At 40.1% G+C, this 17,606-nt stretch overlaps 1 protein-coding gene across 1 annotated transcript; it reads right to left on the reverse strand.

Moving 5' to 3' along the window:
• Nucleotides 1-1,068: 1,068 nt before the first annotated feature.
• Nucleotides 1,069-17,130, reverse strand: LOC139129872 (uncharacterized). Its single transcript, XM_070695554.1, has 7 exons — nt 16,976-17,130; nt 8,973-9,113; nt 8,599-8,661; nt 7,748-7,900; nt 6,952-7,230; nt 3,376-3,453; nt 1,069-2,312 (listed from the first exon to the last, which is right to left on the reverse strand). The coding sequence occupies exons 1-7, from the start codon at nt 17,034-17,036 to the stop codon at nt 2,146-2,148; spliced, it is 942 nt and encodes a 313-aa protein (XP_070551655.1). The 5' UTR covers nt 17,037-17,130; the 3' UTR covers nt 1,069-2,145.
• Between the last annotated feature and the right edge of the window lie 476 nt (nt 17,131-17,606).

Raw genomic sequence — 17,606 nt, forward strand, 5'->3', positions numbered from 1 at the left:
TGGTTGTACGAGTGTGATAGTCCCGTGGTGTCATTGCAGAGCGGCGAACATCGTGATTAGGGTCTTATTAATACCACGATCTCGTTTAGAACCATTTCCGAGTCCGGTCCATGCTCAGACTGACAAATCCATCGCTCGAGGGCGCTGCCTACGCTCCCTTGGCGAGATGAGAGCGCCCTCGAGCGACGGATCTTTCAGCTGGACCCATGCATGCAGATTAATATTGGCCTGGTGATGGAAAATGGAAACAGTTGCCAAAATAAGCATGTATTTGATCATTCGCACCAACAAAGTGGCCTTCTACTTTTATGCAGTTTGCGCCTTAATATTAAGAGCTAAACTTTTAATCAAACTTTCCTAAACAAACTTTCGACCGTTCTCTTTTGAAAGTAAAGAAATATCAAAATCGGGGTTCACCATGCAACCTTTGGCATTAGAAAGCAAATTACCCAATAATTAATGATATTTGAAATTCAAAATTGCCGCCATCCCATCCCTGTGGAGGAAAGAAAATTTCCGCTCTTTCAAAAACCAAAATTTTCTTCGGCCCATAAGCTTCAAAATGAGCCACCAGTAATAGTACTACTGAGGAAAGAATGTTAATAAAAAGTTTTTGAGCCCGACTATCTTTCCCGAGTGCATTGTAATTTAAGTCTTTCTCAAAAAGTACTGGCCTGATAGTTTTGAAATTTGATTTCCGCACTGGATGGACTTGATGGGACGCCCCGGTTCATGTGACCGGAGTATGACCGGTTCTTGCCGTCACGTGGTCGGGGTCGTCCGGTGGATTCTCCAATCAAGTGGCCGCCATATTGTATTCGTCGTCTGCCCCGACCAAATCGATCGGGCTATTCGGGGATCCCCGAATAGATGCGCGCGCAGAATCCCGACCCAATCAAGTACGAACTTACTTGGCCTGGGTGCATATTATTTTAAAGACACTAGAGATGAAGTTTTCCTGAAACTGTTTGAGGCATTCGCCTGGTTCTGTTATCAACAGGTTATACCATTCGCTCGCGTCCTTGAGACAAGGGCGTCAAGTGTCAAACAAAGAAGGAAGGCTGACCGTGACTGAACAAAAAGAATAAATTTTATTTTTCTCGTGCAAGATACATATCATGATGCATACAGTACGGAAAGTCACCTCTCTATACTGGTTCAGAACTGTGGCGTCCTGTCAAGAGAATCCAATATTAATAAAAGAACGAAGTTGAAACTAAACAAGCCTTAAGTCTCCTGTTCGATAAACTATCTCATATACGATGGAACAGGCGCATGCGTGGCTATCCTTACGAATATATTTTATGTTTACATTTAGTTAGTATTTTTGAAAATTTATTTATGTTTTTTTTGCTGTTTTAACTCTCAGAATGACAGGTTCACTATCTAAACAGATGTGTTTCAACGACCAATCAAAATCCAAATTACATCCCTCAAAAATTATGATAATACGGCAAGAAAGCTGATGAAAAGACTAATAAATATGTTGATACATCTATACGGCTTTTACCGCCCTGAGTAGTATCGCTGGTACAGTTGTATATCAGGGGATTATTATCAACACCGTATGAGTCAATGTTCTCATAAGAATTCATCATAGATCGGGGCCACCTCATGGGCGTCGTGTCTCACGTGGACTGCACCTTGCTGCTTTGGTCAATTGTCGCAGGTACCTTTGAAGGATTGTAGTTCTTCAACGGTACGGCAAGGTCTTCGCCATGGGAGAAACACAGCTGGCGTGGTGTAGGAGTGCCTCGCGCCTAAGTGTAACTAAAAGCAACAAGGTTTGTATCGGACGATGTGACACGTTATCTCGAATTACAATGATTCAATGTCAAACCAGCTCTGAGGCTTTGAAAAAAAAATAAATATAGTCTATATTTTACCCATGAATGGTAACATGGTTGATCAGAACACAGATGATAGGTGACCCCAAACGAGCACCGTCAAAACTTCGCAGATCACGTAGACTAGGCCATCACTTCACAACAATAATGACAAAAAAGGTTTTTTTTTTGTAACCCCGGAAGAAAATACTTAGTATATTAACAAAGGCGAAATACTCGATTAAAATCCATTCAAAATCTACATGATCCAATCCGTTGCGCTGCCAATGTTTCTTTCACAACACCAGGGGGCGCCTTCTCACAGAGGAGGAACGATATTCTCAGCGAAGTAATCGAAGTCGTTGCCTGGCGGGTCGTACTCGCAAGTAACGAAGTATTGAATGTATTCGCCAGTTGGATCTACACCATCTGCAATGGCACAACCAACACGACGGGAATCTTTCCAAAGTAACTGGGTAAAGTGACCTGAAACAAAAAATTGTCCCGTCAGCCTGAGATGTTGTCAGATTTCCAATGCAATGCTTTCTACACTTTTGATGCTATTAACAATTTCGGCCTAAAAACAAACTATATCTGATACTGCCATATCTGTTTGGTAATTCATGTTAATGTACTTTGCTTGAACTTGGAGGTAAACAGTGCATTTCTGTATACCGTATTTTGATTATTGGATTTCATCGAAAATGTTGATTCAATATACATAGTAGTCCGTGCGAAAAAAACCTTGCACTTGTTCATCTAGAGACGTTTGATAATAGATGTAATGTACTGAATGGAATAGGATTGTTACAAGTGCATCTGTGTACGAGAAAGTTGATTTTGGAATTTTACTGAAATGTGGATCCACTGTACATGGGACTCTATGAGAAAACTGAATATCTTTTCCAAACTAGCCAACCTGTATATTTATAAACGCTGGATAATTAACATAAATGTGCGTGATTAGAATAGGGTGGTTACTAGTGCATATGTATACAAGAAATTCAATTTTAGAATTTCATCAAAAATTACAGCAAGTCGATCAACTATATAGAGTAGTCTATGAGAAGTAAACGTTTGACTAAAATTTAAAGCAAATGTCACTAGATTTATCTTTACTTGTAATGTAACAAAGTCAGCTGTTCTATCAAGGCTGTACACACATTTCAAACTTTTGAGTTGGAGGTTGAGGCACGGGAGGGTCACATTTTAGATAGAGGCATCACGGGGCGAGTCACATGTTACATGATGGACCACCCTCAATTTCCTCGGTCCACCACCCCCTCATAATAACTGAAAGCTCCCTAATGCTTGCTATCAGTGCAAGATGCTAGGTATATTGGTATTCATTTCTGCAAATTATGTTAATGAGCATTGTTTCGGTACTTGAAGTTTTAAGCTAATGATTCTTTATCAGTGCGGAATATTCATGTACCTCGCATCCTGCATTGTATAAATGCTTGACTGATAATTTTCAATTCACATGGACAGCTTTATCAGCCATTCATTGGGAACGATATTTGAAACATATCAAACACTCAGCACATACCTGTTTCTGAGGCAAACTGTGGTTTTGAATAGTCGTAGTATTGTATCTCGTCATACCACATCTTGACAAAACCGTAGCCTGAAATGCATTATGATATATGTCAGAAATCTTTCGCAGTTCATCATATGTAGTAATTTAATGCTCCGCCGTGTAATAGCTTACCATATTGTATTGTATCGTGCCATATCATGTTATATCACGTCGTATCATATCATATCATATCATATCATATCATATCAATTGATGGGATTGCCCCTGAAATTTTGATTGAAAAATGCACCTTTCCAACTTAAAAACATTATTCTCCACCTTTTTAATAACATTCTTGCAACAGGTTGTTTTCCAAAGCAGTGGGCACAGGGACTAATTGTCATATTACATAAAAAAGGTTCAAAAGAAAATGTCAACAATTATAGAGGAATAACGTTACTTTCTACAATTAATAAGGTTTTCAGTAATATTATATATCAACGATTACGGTCCTGGTCTGATACTAATTTTCCACTTATTGAAGAGCAAGCTGGTTTTCGTCAAAAATATTCCACTGTAGATAACATTTTTATTCTCCACACTATTGTAACTAGATATCTTGCACTAAGTGGCAGACTTTACTGTGCTTTTATCGACTTTGAAAAAGCCTTTGATCGTGTAAACCATTATATGTTATTCTACAAGCTATTTAAAGCTGGTGTGAAAGGTAGAGTGTTTTTAGTCTTACATTCCATGTATTCTAATGTGACAGCCTGTATTCGATCTCCGTCAGGTATCTCTAATTTCTTCAGATGTGAACTTGGTGTTCAACAAGGTAGCATTCTGTCCCCACTTTTATTTACTTTATTTATCAATGATATAGGTAATGCTCTAGACCATGATTTTGCAGGAGTGCATATAGCAACTGTTAAACTATTTTTTCTTCTGTTTGCCGATGACCTTACTTTATTCAGTACGACTCAAATAGGGCTTCAGAGACTATTGAACAATCTTAGCTTGTATTCTGATAAATGGAAACTTAAGGTTAATATTTCAAAATCCAAAATCATTGTTTTTAGGAAAGCAGGAAGGTTAAAGAATAGTGAGAAATGGTTTTTGAACGGTCAGAAATTGGAGGTGGTTCAAGCTTATAGCTACCTTGGTGTTATGCTTTCTAGCTCTGGCCTGTGGAATCGAGCTCAACAACAGTTGGCAATGCAAGCAACCAAAGCTCTTTTTAATGTCCAAAAAGCTCTTGCTAAATTTGGTTCTCTTGATGTTAAACTGGCTTTTAAGATATTTGATGGGAAAATTTTACCAGTTATGTTGTACGGAAGTGAAATATGAAGGCTTCATCAAGGGGAACAAATTGAAATTGTCCACAACAAATTTTGTCGTTACGTGTTGAAAGTCTATCAACATACACCAAGTCTCGCAATTAAAGCTGAACTTGGGCGTTTTCCAGTGCGTGTTTTCAGATTGACCAGAGTCATCAAATATTGGTTTAGATTGCTGTCTATGCCACAAAATCGTCTGGCATATCATTGTTACATCTTTCAATATAATGAAGCAGAGAAGAGTAAAGAATGTTGGGCACTCGGGGTTAAAAAGTTACTTTTTTCAGTGGGAATGGGCGAAGCATGGCTCAATCAAGGGGTAGGGTGTGTCAATAGCTTTATCCTCCTTTTTAAACAACGCTGTAAAGATATTTATATCCAAGATTGGCACGCTAGTTTACCTATATTTAGTAAGCTTGACACTTATCGTCTTATCAAAAATTCATTTTCTTGTGAGTCATATTTGTCAGTTATCCAGGTACACAAGTTTCGCAGTGCTTTATGTCGTTTTAGACTTTCTGCACATTCTTTACGAATTGAATCTGACAGATATTTAAAAATAAGTCGTTCAGATAGAGTTTGTTGTTTCTGTGATACAAACAGTATTGAAGATGAATATCACTTTTGCCTTATTTGTCCATTATATAAAGAGCTCAGAGCCAAATATTTACCACGTAACATTTACACTCATCCATCTATTGATAAGTTTACTCTGCTGTTTCAAATGCAGAATATCACTGTTATCCATAATTTATCAAAGTTTATATTTTTTGCAATGAAAAGCGAGATAGCATACAATCTGTACAATCTGTGACTTTTCCAGATTCTATGTCCACAAATGTGACTGTAAATACTTCAATCGAATAGATGTACTGATCTTATTATATATAAGATCAACAGTGTCATCCGAAATGTACCTATTTTTGATAACTTTTGTATACATTTGGGCTGGAGGCCTATTGTATAGAATAAAGATTAATAATAATATCATATCATATCATGCATTATATCATACCAGTATATTGATGGCGCAAATACAGCAATCTGATTGGTCGAGACGCGAAAAGAACCGTGTATATTGGCGATGTACCACGGCTGACAAACACGCGAGCTCTTAGCTTGAGCAAAAATTTGTCTTTGTCGTTCCTCGCCAGAATTTCAATATACTGTTATGATATAATAGCAATAAATCACACCCAGCATACAACTTTTCACCATTTAACTCCATACGTGCACTCGCTAACATATGCCGTGAGCTGGTCAAAATCTCGTCACTGGGTGAGCTTTGTTGCTTAAATATCATATCGTATCATTTCATATCACACTTGGGCTGAGCCTATAAGCTAGGGCAGCTATGTTATTTCAGTAGAGTGACAGTTCACTGACAGGAGAAGATGGGGTTTTTTTAGAAATATGCACGTATTTTGAAGATTCCCCTCTTCGTTACAGGTGTTTAATGATAGCATCACAGCCCAACTGGCTACTTATGTGGCAGCTTGCGGAGACCGAGTACTCAGCTACTACTGCAGCGTACTTCGTGTCACTAGTCCAGTCAACCTACGAGATTTTGGCAGCCAACCCATCACAAATTGCATATAATTTTTTTTGTCTTTAGCATGCATGTTGGAGAGATTCCCGGAACAGCATACTAAAAGTTTACTCGAATCTACTAGTGGGAAATATGTCTAATTTGTATACACATGGCTCCCAGCAGTCCGACGAAATAACGTTACTATTAGCCATATATCACATGTTTAACGAGCTATTTCGGTGATTTTAAAGTCTAACATTACTTATTCAATTTGGAGATATAATATTTAACATAAGAACATTGATAATTTGCATAAATCCAATATGGCTGACAACATTCCCACAAAATGACATTTCGGTCTGTACATCGCGTAATAAACAAGCTATTTCTGAATCAGTGATACATGTCTTTGGCATGGAAAACGATTTTGGCGGTACAATGTTTTCCATAGGCATTTAATGATTTGCATAAATCTGATATGGGTTAGAATAGTTTACGATATTATCCTCGTTGAACAGAAAATCTCTGTGAAGTTCGAGCTTACCAATGGTGCAAACGACCAAGAAATAAAATACATTAAGTTTATTTCGTAAACTTCATTTATATATATACTTCATTTTTATATATATACTTCATTTATATATATATATATATATATATATATATATATATATATATATATATATAATATATATCGTTCCACAATGCGTACTAATGACAAAATCAACTGTATCTCACCAGAAATGTCTTCCCTGCTTACAACAGTCTGCATCGCCAGATTTTCACCCCATGGGTTGTCGTGCGCATGTTCAATTCGGCCCAAGGCGGCGTTGTCCTTAGAGACGTGCTCTGCAAATTCCTCAGCGTCTGTATCCCAGGTCAAAGGGTCGACACCGTGGAGACAACGAAAGTAGTTCTGGGCTTCCAGCAATTGGTCTTTTAGCGCCTGCCAGCCGCTGCCAAGTTTACCGAGATGGTCGGGTAATGTACAACCGTGCTTGTCCACGGAACCATAATCTAAAAATTTGGACAGGAGCATACATATTAAGTAATTAATGTATTCAGAAAGAACCGCGACGATTCAATGTAATGACTTTATAGACTATGACCATTGTATTTTGTAATTTTCCAAGGTTGAATCCACTTCTAAGTTTTGGTTAGGGGTACTACTTTCAGCAAGGCGAGGTGCTACTCAACAAGGACTTGATATTTGATTTGAAGCCGTATCACTTCGCTCTAGGATACGGCCTTTGTTATTGGATTGTGTTGAGGTGTTGGTTTTCTGATTGTATAATCTGCTTGCGCAATGCCAGAGAGTGCAATGTCTTCAGGTATTTCATACACTTATGATAAAGATATTTCATTTGAACGCTTTTGCATTTTTTTACCTTGAATGCTGCTGTACACATTATTACTGATTAACTACATGTTGCGGTTGTAAATCATATACAGGGAGGCTGACAATTTATCATTTTACAAGTTAAAAGTGAAACAATAAAGAAAAGTGTAAGTTGTGCTTGTTTCTATGACCTACCACAGCCGAGTTCGTCGCCGCCGCCACTGTCACTGCACTGGATGAACCCATCGCAGAAGTGACTCTTCTTAATGCATTGATAGTTACACCGGTAGGGGGCGTCGTCGTAGTATATGCCACATCCATTGGGATCGAAGTACGGTTTCTCTGGACCTGTGAAATACAGAATATGATATACACCATTGGTGTCACACATGGTATCCTATTTCAACTTTTGTCCGTTTTATAGGGTCGTTTTCTCAGTAAGTAACTATGCACACTGCAAGAGAGCTTGACTTTGGCTCAAACTATCTTCAGGGAAAATTAACCCATTCTCTTTCAAAGTTAATAATAAAAATCGGGGAACTCATTGCATATTGTTGTAGTAGAGAGAAAAATTATCAAACATTTACCAACAGGATTTAATGAAATTAGACAAATAAAGTTCGTGCGATCATCGTAAAGTAACGGCAAAAAAGCAAATACCAGAGCATTCAAGTTAGTATGTGCCTCGAAAGTGAAAGACTAATAAGCTTTACCGCACACTTGTTACTTTTTTGCGCTTTCTTACCAAACCAAACGTAAAACTCACGAATCGGCGTGCAAAGTTTTGTACAAGAGAAACACATTACCTAATATTTGCCGATAATTGTAATTCACAATGACGGCCATAAAATAAAATTCTCGATTTCTGAAAAAATTCAGACAGCGCAAATGTTTCCCTTTGTCAATAAATTGGTTCCTAAGAAGCTGTTGACCAGGAAAACACTGCCATGCGCCTAACCTCTGATTCGCACGTCTTTCAATGCCAACAATTGGAAATCGATCTCTCATCACAAATTAACTGACATACTAGTAACCGTGGCACTCACCTCCTGAGCCTGGCTTTCCGAACGGTGGTTTTGTAGTCACTTCCGGTTCTACGGGCTTTTCGGCTGGAACAAAATAATCATCATCATCATCATCATCATCATCATCATCATCATTGTCATTAATATCGTATTTCAATTTCAATGTCATCATCGTCGTCGTTGTCACCACCATCAGTGTCTGATGTCGCGAAACCACTATATTGTCCCTATTGATATCACTTTTTATCGTTATCATTGTGGAGATCGTGCACACATCTTCATTTTATCCGCCGTTGACATTAGAAACAGCAGTGATGACATTCAAAACAATTAAATCGTGGCATAGAAGCCTGAGTTAGTCATTTTTAAAGTTTCAAAAATAATTTCACACTTACGACATCCCCTCTCGTCACTTCCGTCCGGACAATTTTTATGTCCGTCGCATATTAATGCATCTGGTAGGCACACCACCATTGTGTCGCAAGTGTTGTCAAATCCGTCACCAAATTTGTCGTGGCATTCCTGGCTGAATTTGGCTGTGGTGGAGAGAGAGAGAGAGAGAGAGAGAGAGAGAGAGAGAGAGAGAGAGAGAGAGAGAGAGAGAGAGAGAGAGAGAGAGAGAGAGAGAGAGAGAGAGAGAGAGAGAGAGAGAGAGAGAGAGAGACAGAGAGAGACAGAGAGAGAGAGAGAGAGAGAGACAGAGAGAGATATTAAAATCCAGTATGAGCTCCAACTAGAGAGATCGTCATTATCACGAGTAATTAGCCGTATACAAAGACTGAGAATCGAAAATATCTTTATTACAGGTAAATTGGATTGAAGCAGATGTGTTGCATTTCACAACGACAAACCATCTGCTAAATTTACTTAATGCAGACAGTTCATCAGCATACACCAGGGATTCGTTTTAATTTCTTTTGGACAGCCTGGAATGTGGCTATAGATCACCATGCAGTGAATATAGACTTAAAATGACTTTAATGCGTGCACGTGTCACTGAGGCGTCCGCTGGAAGGGGCAGTGATTTCCCGCTTGAATAGTGTGTTGGCTCGAGAAGGGGGTAAAATCGTATAGGCAGCATTCCCAAACACTTCTTGAGGGGTGGTAGAATGGACTGAGTGATTTGAAAATATCAAGGGTGTGTTAAGGCATTTGCAGAGACTTGGGACTTACATGGGGGTTCGAAACGAGGTCCTCTCTGATTGATATGAAATATATGCTGGGCAGTCTCAAAAGTCCAAAGCAATAAATAAAAAATCCTTATGAGCTGCCTATACGATGAGTTATTTGGTCAGGGTACAGGGGCTAATGAATGGTCTAGTAAAGATAATAAACCTAGTTTTGCGTACAAGCTTTTTTCTCGTTCTCTCCTCTGTTCCCTCTATGCATTCGAGTCATGACCATTCAGTGTGCAGTATGTAGTGTGCCCTCCCTTGGTGAACAAAAATGTACAGGCAGGATTTCTGCGTTGACCTCACCCTAATGCTGTTGCCATATAAGGCTTTCAGGGTATTGTATAGCGTGTCAAATGGTCAACAAGAGAGGGTGCACTACACAATGCATATATAATTTACATTAATGCGCAGAGCGAGGAACCATATAGGGTAAGCGAGAAGAACAAGGAAAAGAGGTTCGTACACAAAAACCAATTTTGGTTTATGTAAATGTGCCAACTGAAGGACGTGTATAGAAGTATCACTGTTCGCTGATTTGCACCACACGTTACGAGTGCTACACTCGTAAAATGGCGCCCCCACTGAAATGTACGAAAATGCAGTATTCCGTGCACGTACACACCGTGATTATCCGAGAAACAAGCACGATGCTATTTACGTGAATGCACCACACACTATGGCCGACATTTGCGTCGTCCTAGTTTTTATTTTCTCTGTCACATGATTAGTTTTTTGAAAATAGCGGGGAATTTAAGATGATGTTAGAACTTGTGAATTTACATCCCACTTTCGATACTCATGGCAGTGTTATACACTTTATCAGTCTTCAATGGATCTTATTTAATGAAATCTCTTCGAAAACTGGGGATGTATATTTCGAGACTCATTCGCAGCTATTGTACTTTTAACAGCAGTATCATTTATTATCTGTACTGGACCACGGGGCCGTGACTGAACTATTCATAAGATCGTGGTCGGGAGCTTGTCGTTCGCGTTTGTGATCTTTTGGTAGAACAAATTAATGAAGGGGATTAGGGAGGGCAACTAACAGATATGGACTGTTTTCTTTAAACTGCAATAAAACGTTAGCGGGGGTAAAGTAACAAATGCACACGCGATACAGGTAAGGCTCGTGTAATAAGGGAAGCCTAATACATGACGTTGTTGATCATAAATCCTATACGAATATTGCTTACGATACGCTGTGGTCCCATCTCCTTCGAAATTGTACCCACCGGTAGGTGTCACGCTTTACAACTATACTATCTCAGCGTTTGTTTAAAGAGGCCCTGTTCTCGCATTAGTGGCTGTTGATAAAGAACAGAAACTATCCAACATCCACTCTGCCGTAATACAATCATGCACTTTGTCGTTCACTGGGTTTTTCCAAAGTTTCTCACCGTGCAGTAGAACTTGTTTACCCCGAGCGCTGAACAAGACACGACAAAATTACCTGTCAGTAGTCTTGTTCACAATTACTATTTATGTAATCATGGAGCTAGAAAGCTCCATGATGTAATTAAAGAGCGTAACCAATTAAGAATGTAGCCAATTAAGAAAACAGAAGAAATAAGTCAGGGCCACATTCCGCTCGTGCAGAGACGCATCAAAAATGACGATTTGTTCAGCAACAAGAGATAGTCACAATAGTCTGAGTTCACGGGAAAAGGGGTGGGTTCACGGGAAAAGAGGACAAAAATAAGAGCGTAGTACGTGGGAATTCCGCTATCGAATGTAATTCATCTCGCTCTTGGGTCCGAGGAAAGGGCAAAGAGGTAGACATCGGATCATGGGAGTAGTCTCGTTCCTACAGCCCGCGTCTGAGCTGGAGGTGGTCTCTTTTCTACCTCCAACGTCTGAGCATGGAGGTAGCCTCCAGAGCCTCTACCTGCACGGTCCGAGTGAGAAGCCCTGAACCCTCGGCGCTGCTCAGTCGAAAAGGCGCAGGCTTGATGAGGGTCAGTCATGCATTGTATTAAAATCATTGTGTCAAACCAACGCATGAATCTACATGTACCCGCGTCCCTCTTAAGTGAGAGTATAACTTAAAAGATCCGATGATGCACCATCCTAGTGTCCATGGCTGTTTGGGGGACTTCCGGTGGGTTGGGGACTGTCGGTGTTCAGAGGGAGTGTCGATATGTGTAGCCGGACTTGGATTTATAATGATGTTGTGATATGTAAAAGATTGGTGCAGATTTTATTCGTAAATATCTACCAATACCTATGGAAAACGTTGTGTATTACATAAAGTCGCTAGTCGTTATTTCTGCAGGCAAGCATTACAAACTGGACCTACAAACATCAAATGTGTAACCGGCGAGCAGAGATTAAAGGGAGGTAGTCGTCAAAGGTTGCCAAGGACCCTTTCGGCCGATGTGAACACTGTATCTAGGCACGGACCTACGTTGGCGATTGAGGAAAGTTAAAACATGTTTGTTAACAATGAATATCGCAAAATTTAAATGTTGCAGCTATGTAGACTTGAATCGCCTGGATAGTTTGTAAACAAGAAAGTCGCACATGCGCAGTTCTGACGACAGCCTCCTTTAACCCCTGGACGCATACTGCTGGTTCGTGCAAAGATTGTCTATGGTTCATGTCAGTATGATCGTAAACGCAATTTCTTGGTCAGACTTTCTTACTCTTCTGTTTGTCTTGCTCGAAAATGAAGGTAGCATTACGAAAAGTGCAGATACGAGTGCACGGGACCTAGCCTTCAACTTCGTCTTCACTTTCTCCTAGTATTGTTACAAACGATTTTTTCTCAATCAAAAATGCGCCTGTAATCCCGTACTATGTTCAATCAATGGCCAAAGTAATCGTCAAATTGATCTTCGCAACGCGTGAATTGCTAGAATCTAGACTGATGCTGTCAAGGGCTGTGCAAAGTAAAACAGTGACCAATCCCTTTGGTGTCTTCGCCGTATATATATTACCCCAAATATAACTAATGTCTGTGGTCTGACTAAGATGAAACTGATGTAAGAATCTCATTTTTATGAAGACCGTTCAGCCAGTAACAATCACGGTTACTACGGAGAGTTACCTTGAAACAATATTGAAGAAATCTAAAGAGAAATCATCAAATTGATGCGGATATTTGCCGTTCGTAAAATCATGACGGTAGCACACTACAGGCTGCAGGCTGACCAGTAAAGCTGTGTCATTCTGAGTTGGTGATGTGACCGGGCGAGAGTCTTATCTCTGACACCCGTGATGTTTGAACCAGTAGTTCTCGACACTGAAACGTTTTTTGCTATCGTCTGAAGTACTTTACGATGACAAGTAAATCGATGCCAACAATCTTGAAAAACAAACAACAACGTGATACCGAATGATGTGTCCACTGAACGTGATCTAGCAGAACGGCTCGAGCTAAAAGTTCAATGACCAAAAACATCACGTGTCAATGCATGATGTTCGTTCTTCCAGGGGCCTTGGGTTTGTAGCTGTACGGTTGTGTCAACAAGCGGACGTTTGTAAATAGTTAATTCAAACATCAACCATCGCATTTGTGGAGGGACCGTGTTCTAGACGGGGTACTATGTCCACTTTCTTACTTGCGCTTTGGTAGCGATTTGTCTGACTGTCAGGTTTCGTTTTGAATGAGTTAAAGGCCCAACAGCTGCAAATTTTATGCATTATCTGATGATTTTATTTTCAAACCAAAGTTGGTTTGTGTAAATGTGCTAACTAGAGGACGAGTGTAGAAGTATCACTGCTCGCTGATTTGGACCATGACTACATGTTTTAACAGGCAGAATAATAAACGGGTGGCACACTCATAAAATGGTGCCCCCAAGGAAAAGTAGAAAAAAATAGTATTTCCTTCACATACACATCGTGATCATACCAGAAACAAGAATGATGGCGTTTGCTTGAATGCACAACACATGATGGCCAACATTTTGTTGTTCTGTCATATGATTACTTTTTTGAAAATGGCGGGAAATCTAAAATCATGTTAAAACGTTTAAATGTACATGCCACTATGAAAGTGCAATGCATTTTTTCAGTCTCTAATGGGTCTTATTCAAAGAAAACTCTTGGAAAACTCCAAATATTTTGAGATCGGTTTATTACACATTCACAGTTATTGGGGCTTCAAACGTTTGTGTTATAAGAGTGTATAGTGCTGAAAGTCTCCCAAGACATGGCAAAAAAAGTGGAAATTAAAGTTTACTATAACTACCATAATCGGCCTGCTGAGGGCGCTGAACAGATAGCCCAATAATCTTCAGCTGAGTTTGGTCTGAAAGCTCGATCGTCGAAATTGAGTATACGTTTTACCTCATACGACAGCTGTGATTGGTCATTTCTTTCGGAGAAAAAAAGTCATTTGATATTCAAAAATCGAACGCCATCTTGCTTCACATACCATTGTCCGACCAAGTGAGTGTCCCATTATATAATATTTTCGAAATGTACACTCCAGGCGCTAAAAGACGACTCATCACGTGACTATTGCACGTTAATTGCATTATGTTTTCATCGTTTCACACCCGGTGTGAGTTGAAATAGACATGTGGTACGCACGTGCCAGCTGTCCTCAGGCTCTTAGGGGTCGACTATTTGATTGTTGAGGGTCATCAAAATACGAGAAAAAAAACGGCACTGAGAGGACAATTGCCAAGCTTCGCAATTCGGACAAAGTTACCGTATGTCACAAGAACATTTTGTGATTTTATCTTTTCGTCAGATTTGCGACGGCCCTCCCGTGTCACCATGGTAAGAGCTTGTGATTGACACCTCGACTCGCGATTGACACAGCACTGATTTGAAGTTTCAGGCAAGTGAATACAGAATATACAACTGAACCAAGCTCTCCTGAAACATATACGATATACGAAGCACACGGTTTTAACGGCCCGAAACGGCGATGAGTGCGCGAAGATTCTTTTCTGGTCACATGTACCTGTCATATCCACACCGCGCTGCTCATTCACCTGCGGATGCACCACGCGTTCTTTAGTGATATCCGCATACAAAACAAGCTGGGAAACCCGGCTTCCCCGTTGTTTCTCAGGGTCACCGGTACCCTAGAGGTGGTTTATGCGCTCCGTGCAGCTCTGTCATTAAAAAATTAGAATGTCAATCATGTTGATGTTTGATAGACACAGGGTGAAAACCCGTTGTCTTGGCTACCCGGTGCTACGTCTGGGCACTTTAAAAGAGACAATTTCTGTTTCTTCTGCGCGAACAAAAGCTGGAATTCCGTAGCTCAGTGCACAGTCTTTCAGACTGAACGATTATACAGCAATGATCAGTTAGGCAAGATACCGTAACCTTTGTTTTCCTTTCTTTGCGTTTTTTTTTCTTTTCTCATTTGAAGAGCGCACAACCTATCTGTCAGTGTCGAAAGATGATGTAAACAAGTCTATCTATTAGTCACATGTCATGCGCATGAAAAGAGCGATGTGCTTCTGACCTTCAAATGGTTTCCATCGATTCTATTCGCTTGTTCAGATGCCTTTTTTAAAGACAAAACAGGCGGATGGATTGGTTGGCTTCCGCATGCATAGTCAGAGTGAATTTGCCAGGGGCCAGGTTAAACTTCCTTCTATGTTTGGTAGAAGTATATTATGCAAGAGGGGCGTGTCTCGCAACTCTCACAAAATGCGACGAACAGCGGAACGGGTGTTTTTAGAACTACGCAGCGCGCCCTTTTGATCATCCGTGCAGCAAAATCGATGCCGTCCCCTCCGCTTCGCGCTTCTAAGCATTTCCAAGTGCCGGCGGCGCGTTTCCCTGTAACCATGTTCAAGCCTATGTTGAAATAGGTATATCTGTCTTTCCAAGATTCTTTCGTTCATGTTTTGGTCTGGACTATATGCTAGACTATATTCTGGGCGAAACCTGTGTTTTTCATTTTTTTCTGTTGTTTTAAAAGGCGAATTCGCCCACTTTTACAAGCACGACTGCGTGTTCACATCAAATCAATCACTGGCGTTATTCATGAATCCAGCAAGATACCTAGTCGGTTATCTAAGTCAAAGTGCCTAACCAAATATTTGACAAGCTTTTCGTCGGTTAATTGACTTAGATCAGCCTTATCAAACACGTAGACTAGTCAGACAATACATGAGAGGCTAGACAGATATTGAGACAGCCTATGTAGCGGTTACCTATGTAGCGACGACATGATACGGTAAAAAACAGTGACGGCTACCGTAGACCCTTGCATGGGATCGGCTCAAGGTTCTACGCGTGTGCTCAGAGTATGAACGTCCCGATACCGTTGCCATGCAACGTCAACGTAACCACTGCACTAGCGGTCAAAAAGAATATTTGAAGTAACTTTATCAATTTTATAAATTTTTGCACTCTATCTAGACATATCACAAAAAATAACAACTTGTATTTATTTGTTCGCCACCTTGCGTCACACGATTCTTCGTTCACAACGGAAAGTCTACTCGTGAGTGGTGTGAGTAGCTAAACGCTGGGAAACAACACTTACACACTATGGCCGCTACCTGCACGATCTCAGAAAGGATTTCACTGGAAACGCTTAAATATAGAAAAACCAGACCGTTGAACCATGGACGTAAAAGACCTGCATGGTTTAACCAGGGAGAAATTCAGGTCCTTGAGATTATCTTCAGAATTGGGGAGCCCTCCCCCACCTCCCGGGCGCTCAAGTTGTTCAATGTGGTATGGGAGAAAGAAAATAGGTGTGACACGAATTTGGCGCCCTGGACAGCGAACCCCAATGCATGTTGATATTGACAGTTTAGTCAGCCTACGCATGGATGTCTATTTTTTACATCCATGGCCTACGTTTAAGACGTGCTAGCCAATATATAGACACGATTACGGCCCGCGAGCAGTGGACTGTTCGTAACAGGTTTTTTGTCAACAAATGGAACTGCATTACTATTAGCATGTGTCAAACTTAGTCACTTATGGTCTTATCATGAAGGTATGGTCAAATGCTGTTATCTTCACAGACCCAAGGGCAAAACAAAATCACGCAAGGTAAGCAAAAGCTTCGTTGAATGAATGGTGTAAATTTGCGTCATCTGTTTTAAAGATAACTTCTTCCCGCTTTAGCCCTGCTATCGTTTGCGGGGTTTTTGTTGTTGTTGGTTTATTTTTGCATGGCAATTTTGATCTTTTCCGTCGAAGATGGTTACAAATAATTATATTGCGACCACGGACCGTGTTGCGACCCAGGATTTCGCTTGCAGCACATTAAGATGGAAAAAACAGCAACATACCTTGCACAAGTAGCGAAGGAGAGGCAAGCAGTGCCAAGTATATCAACGACGTGAGATCCATGGTGAATTACAGCGCGGACTGTCGTGCGTCTCAAACTAAAAAAATTATCACCCTCCGTTTGGCAATTCGCTTGCTCGCATACTGTAATCACCTACCGACAATCACTCGTATTTATAATCAAAGTAGCAGCTATCCCACAATTCCTTGGAGAACTGTCAAGTCGTCAACGCATTAATGCCAGTGGGACCATTAACGCTCACGATATTAAAAAAAAAACTTGAACGTGCTAAATTTATGATGACAATGGCGCATAATTGCATTTACTTATAATTACTATCGTTTCACATAAGTGGAACATAAAATATTTGAAAGGCAATTTGAAGTTCAACATCCTTGCACGTGGGACCAACATGTGCGATACATTAAGTATATCTTCCAACAATACCACAGGTATTGTTTAAAAGATTATGTTTTTATCACTTTGTATTTAAACAATCTCCTGCAAATTAAAGTTTTAAATTAAAGTTAAGATTTTCCTGAACGTGTCATGGCTTTAAAATGTACAACATACACTACGGTTTTTACTTGCAAAATTCTGTGAACGGTTTCTAAAAGCCTTTTAGCACTGAT

The sequence above is a fragment of the Ptychodera flava genome, chromosome 3 (assembly GCF_041260155.1).
Source record: "Ptychodera flava strain L36383 chromosome 3, AS_Pfla_20210202, whole genome shotgun sequence".
In the NCBI taxonomy this organism is placed as follows: domain Eukaryota; kingdom Metazoa; phylum Hemichordata; class Enteropneusta; family Ptychoderidae; genus Ptychodera; species Ptychodera flava.

Excerpts from the sequence above, each read along its gene's own strand:
- LOC139129872 (XM_070695554.1), bottom strand. The coding sequence starts at position 17,036 with ATGGATCTCACGTCGTTGATATACTTGGCACTGCTTGCCTCTCCTTCG. Across the intron at positions 3,454-6,951 it reads AAGCAGGGAAGACATTTCTG|GCTACGGTTTTGTCAAGATG; the intron begins GTGAGATACAGT and ends AATGCATTTCAG. Across the intron at positions 2,313-3,375 it reads ACAGTTTGCCTCAGAAACAG|GTCACTTTACCCAGTTACTT; the intron begins GTATGTGCTGAG and ends TTTTTGTTTCAG.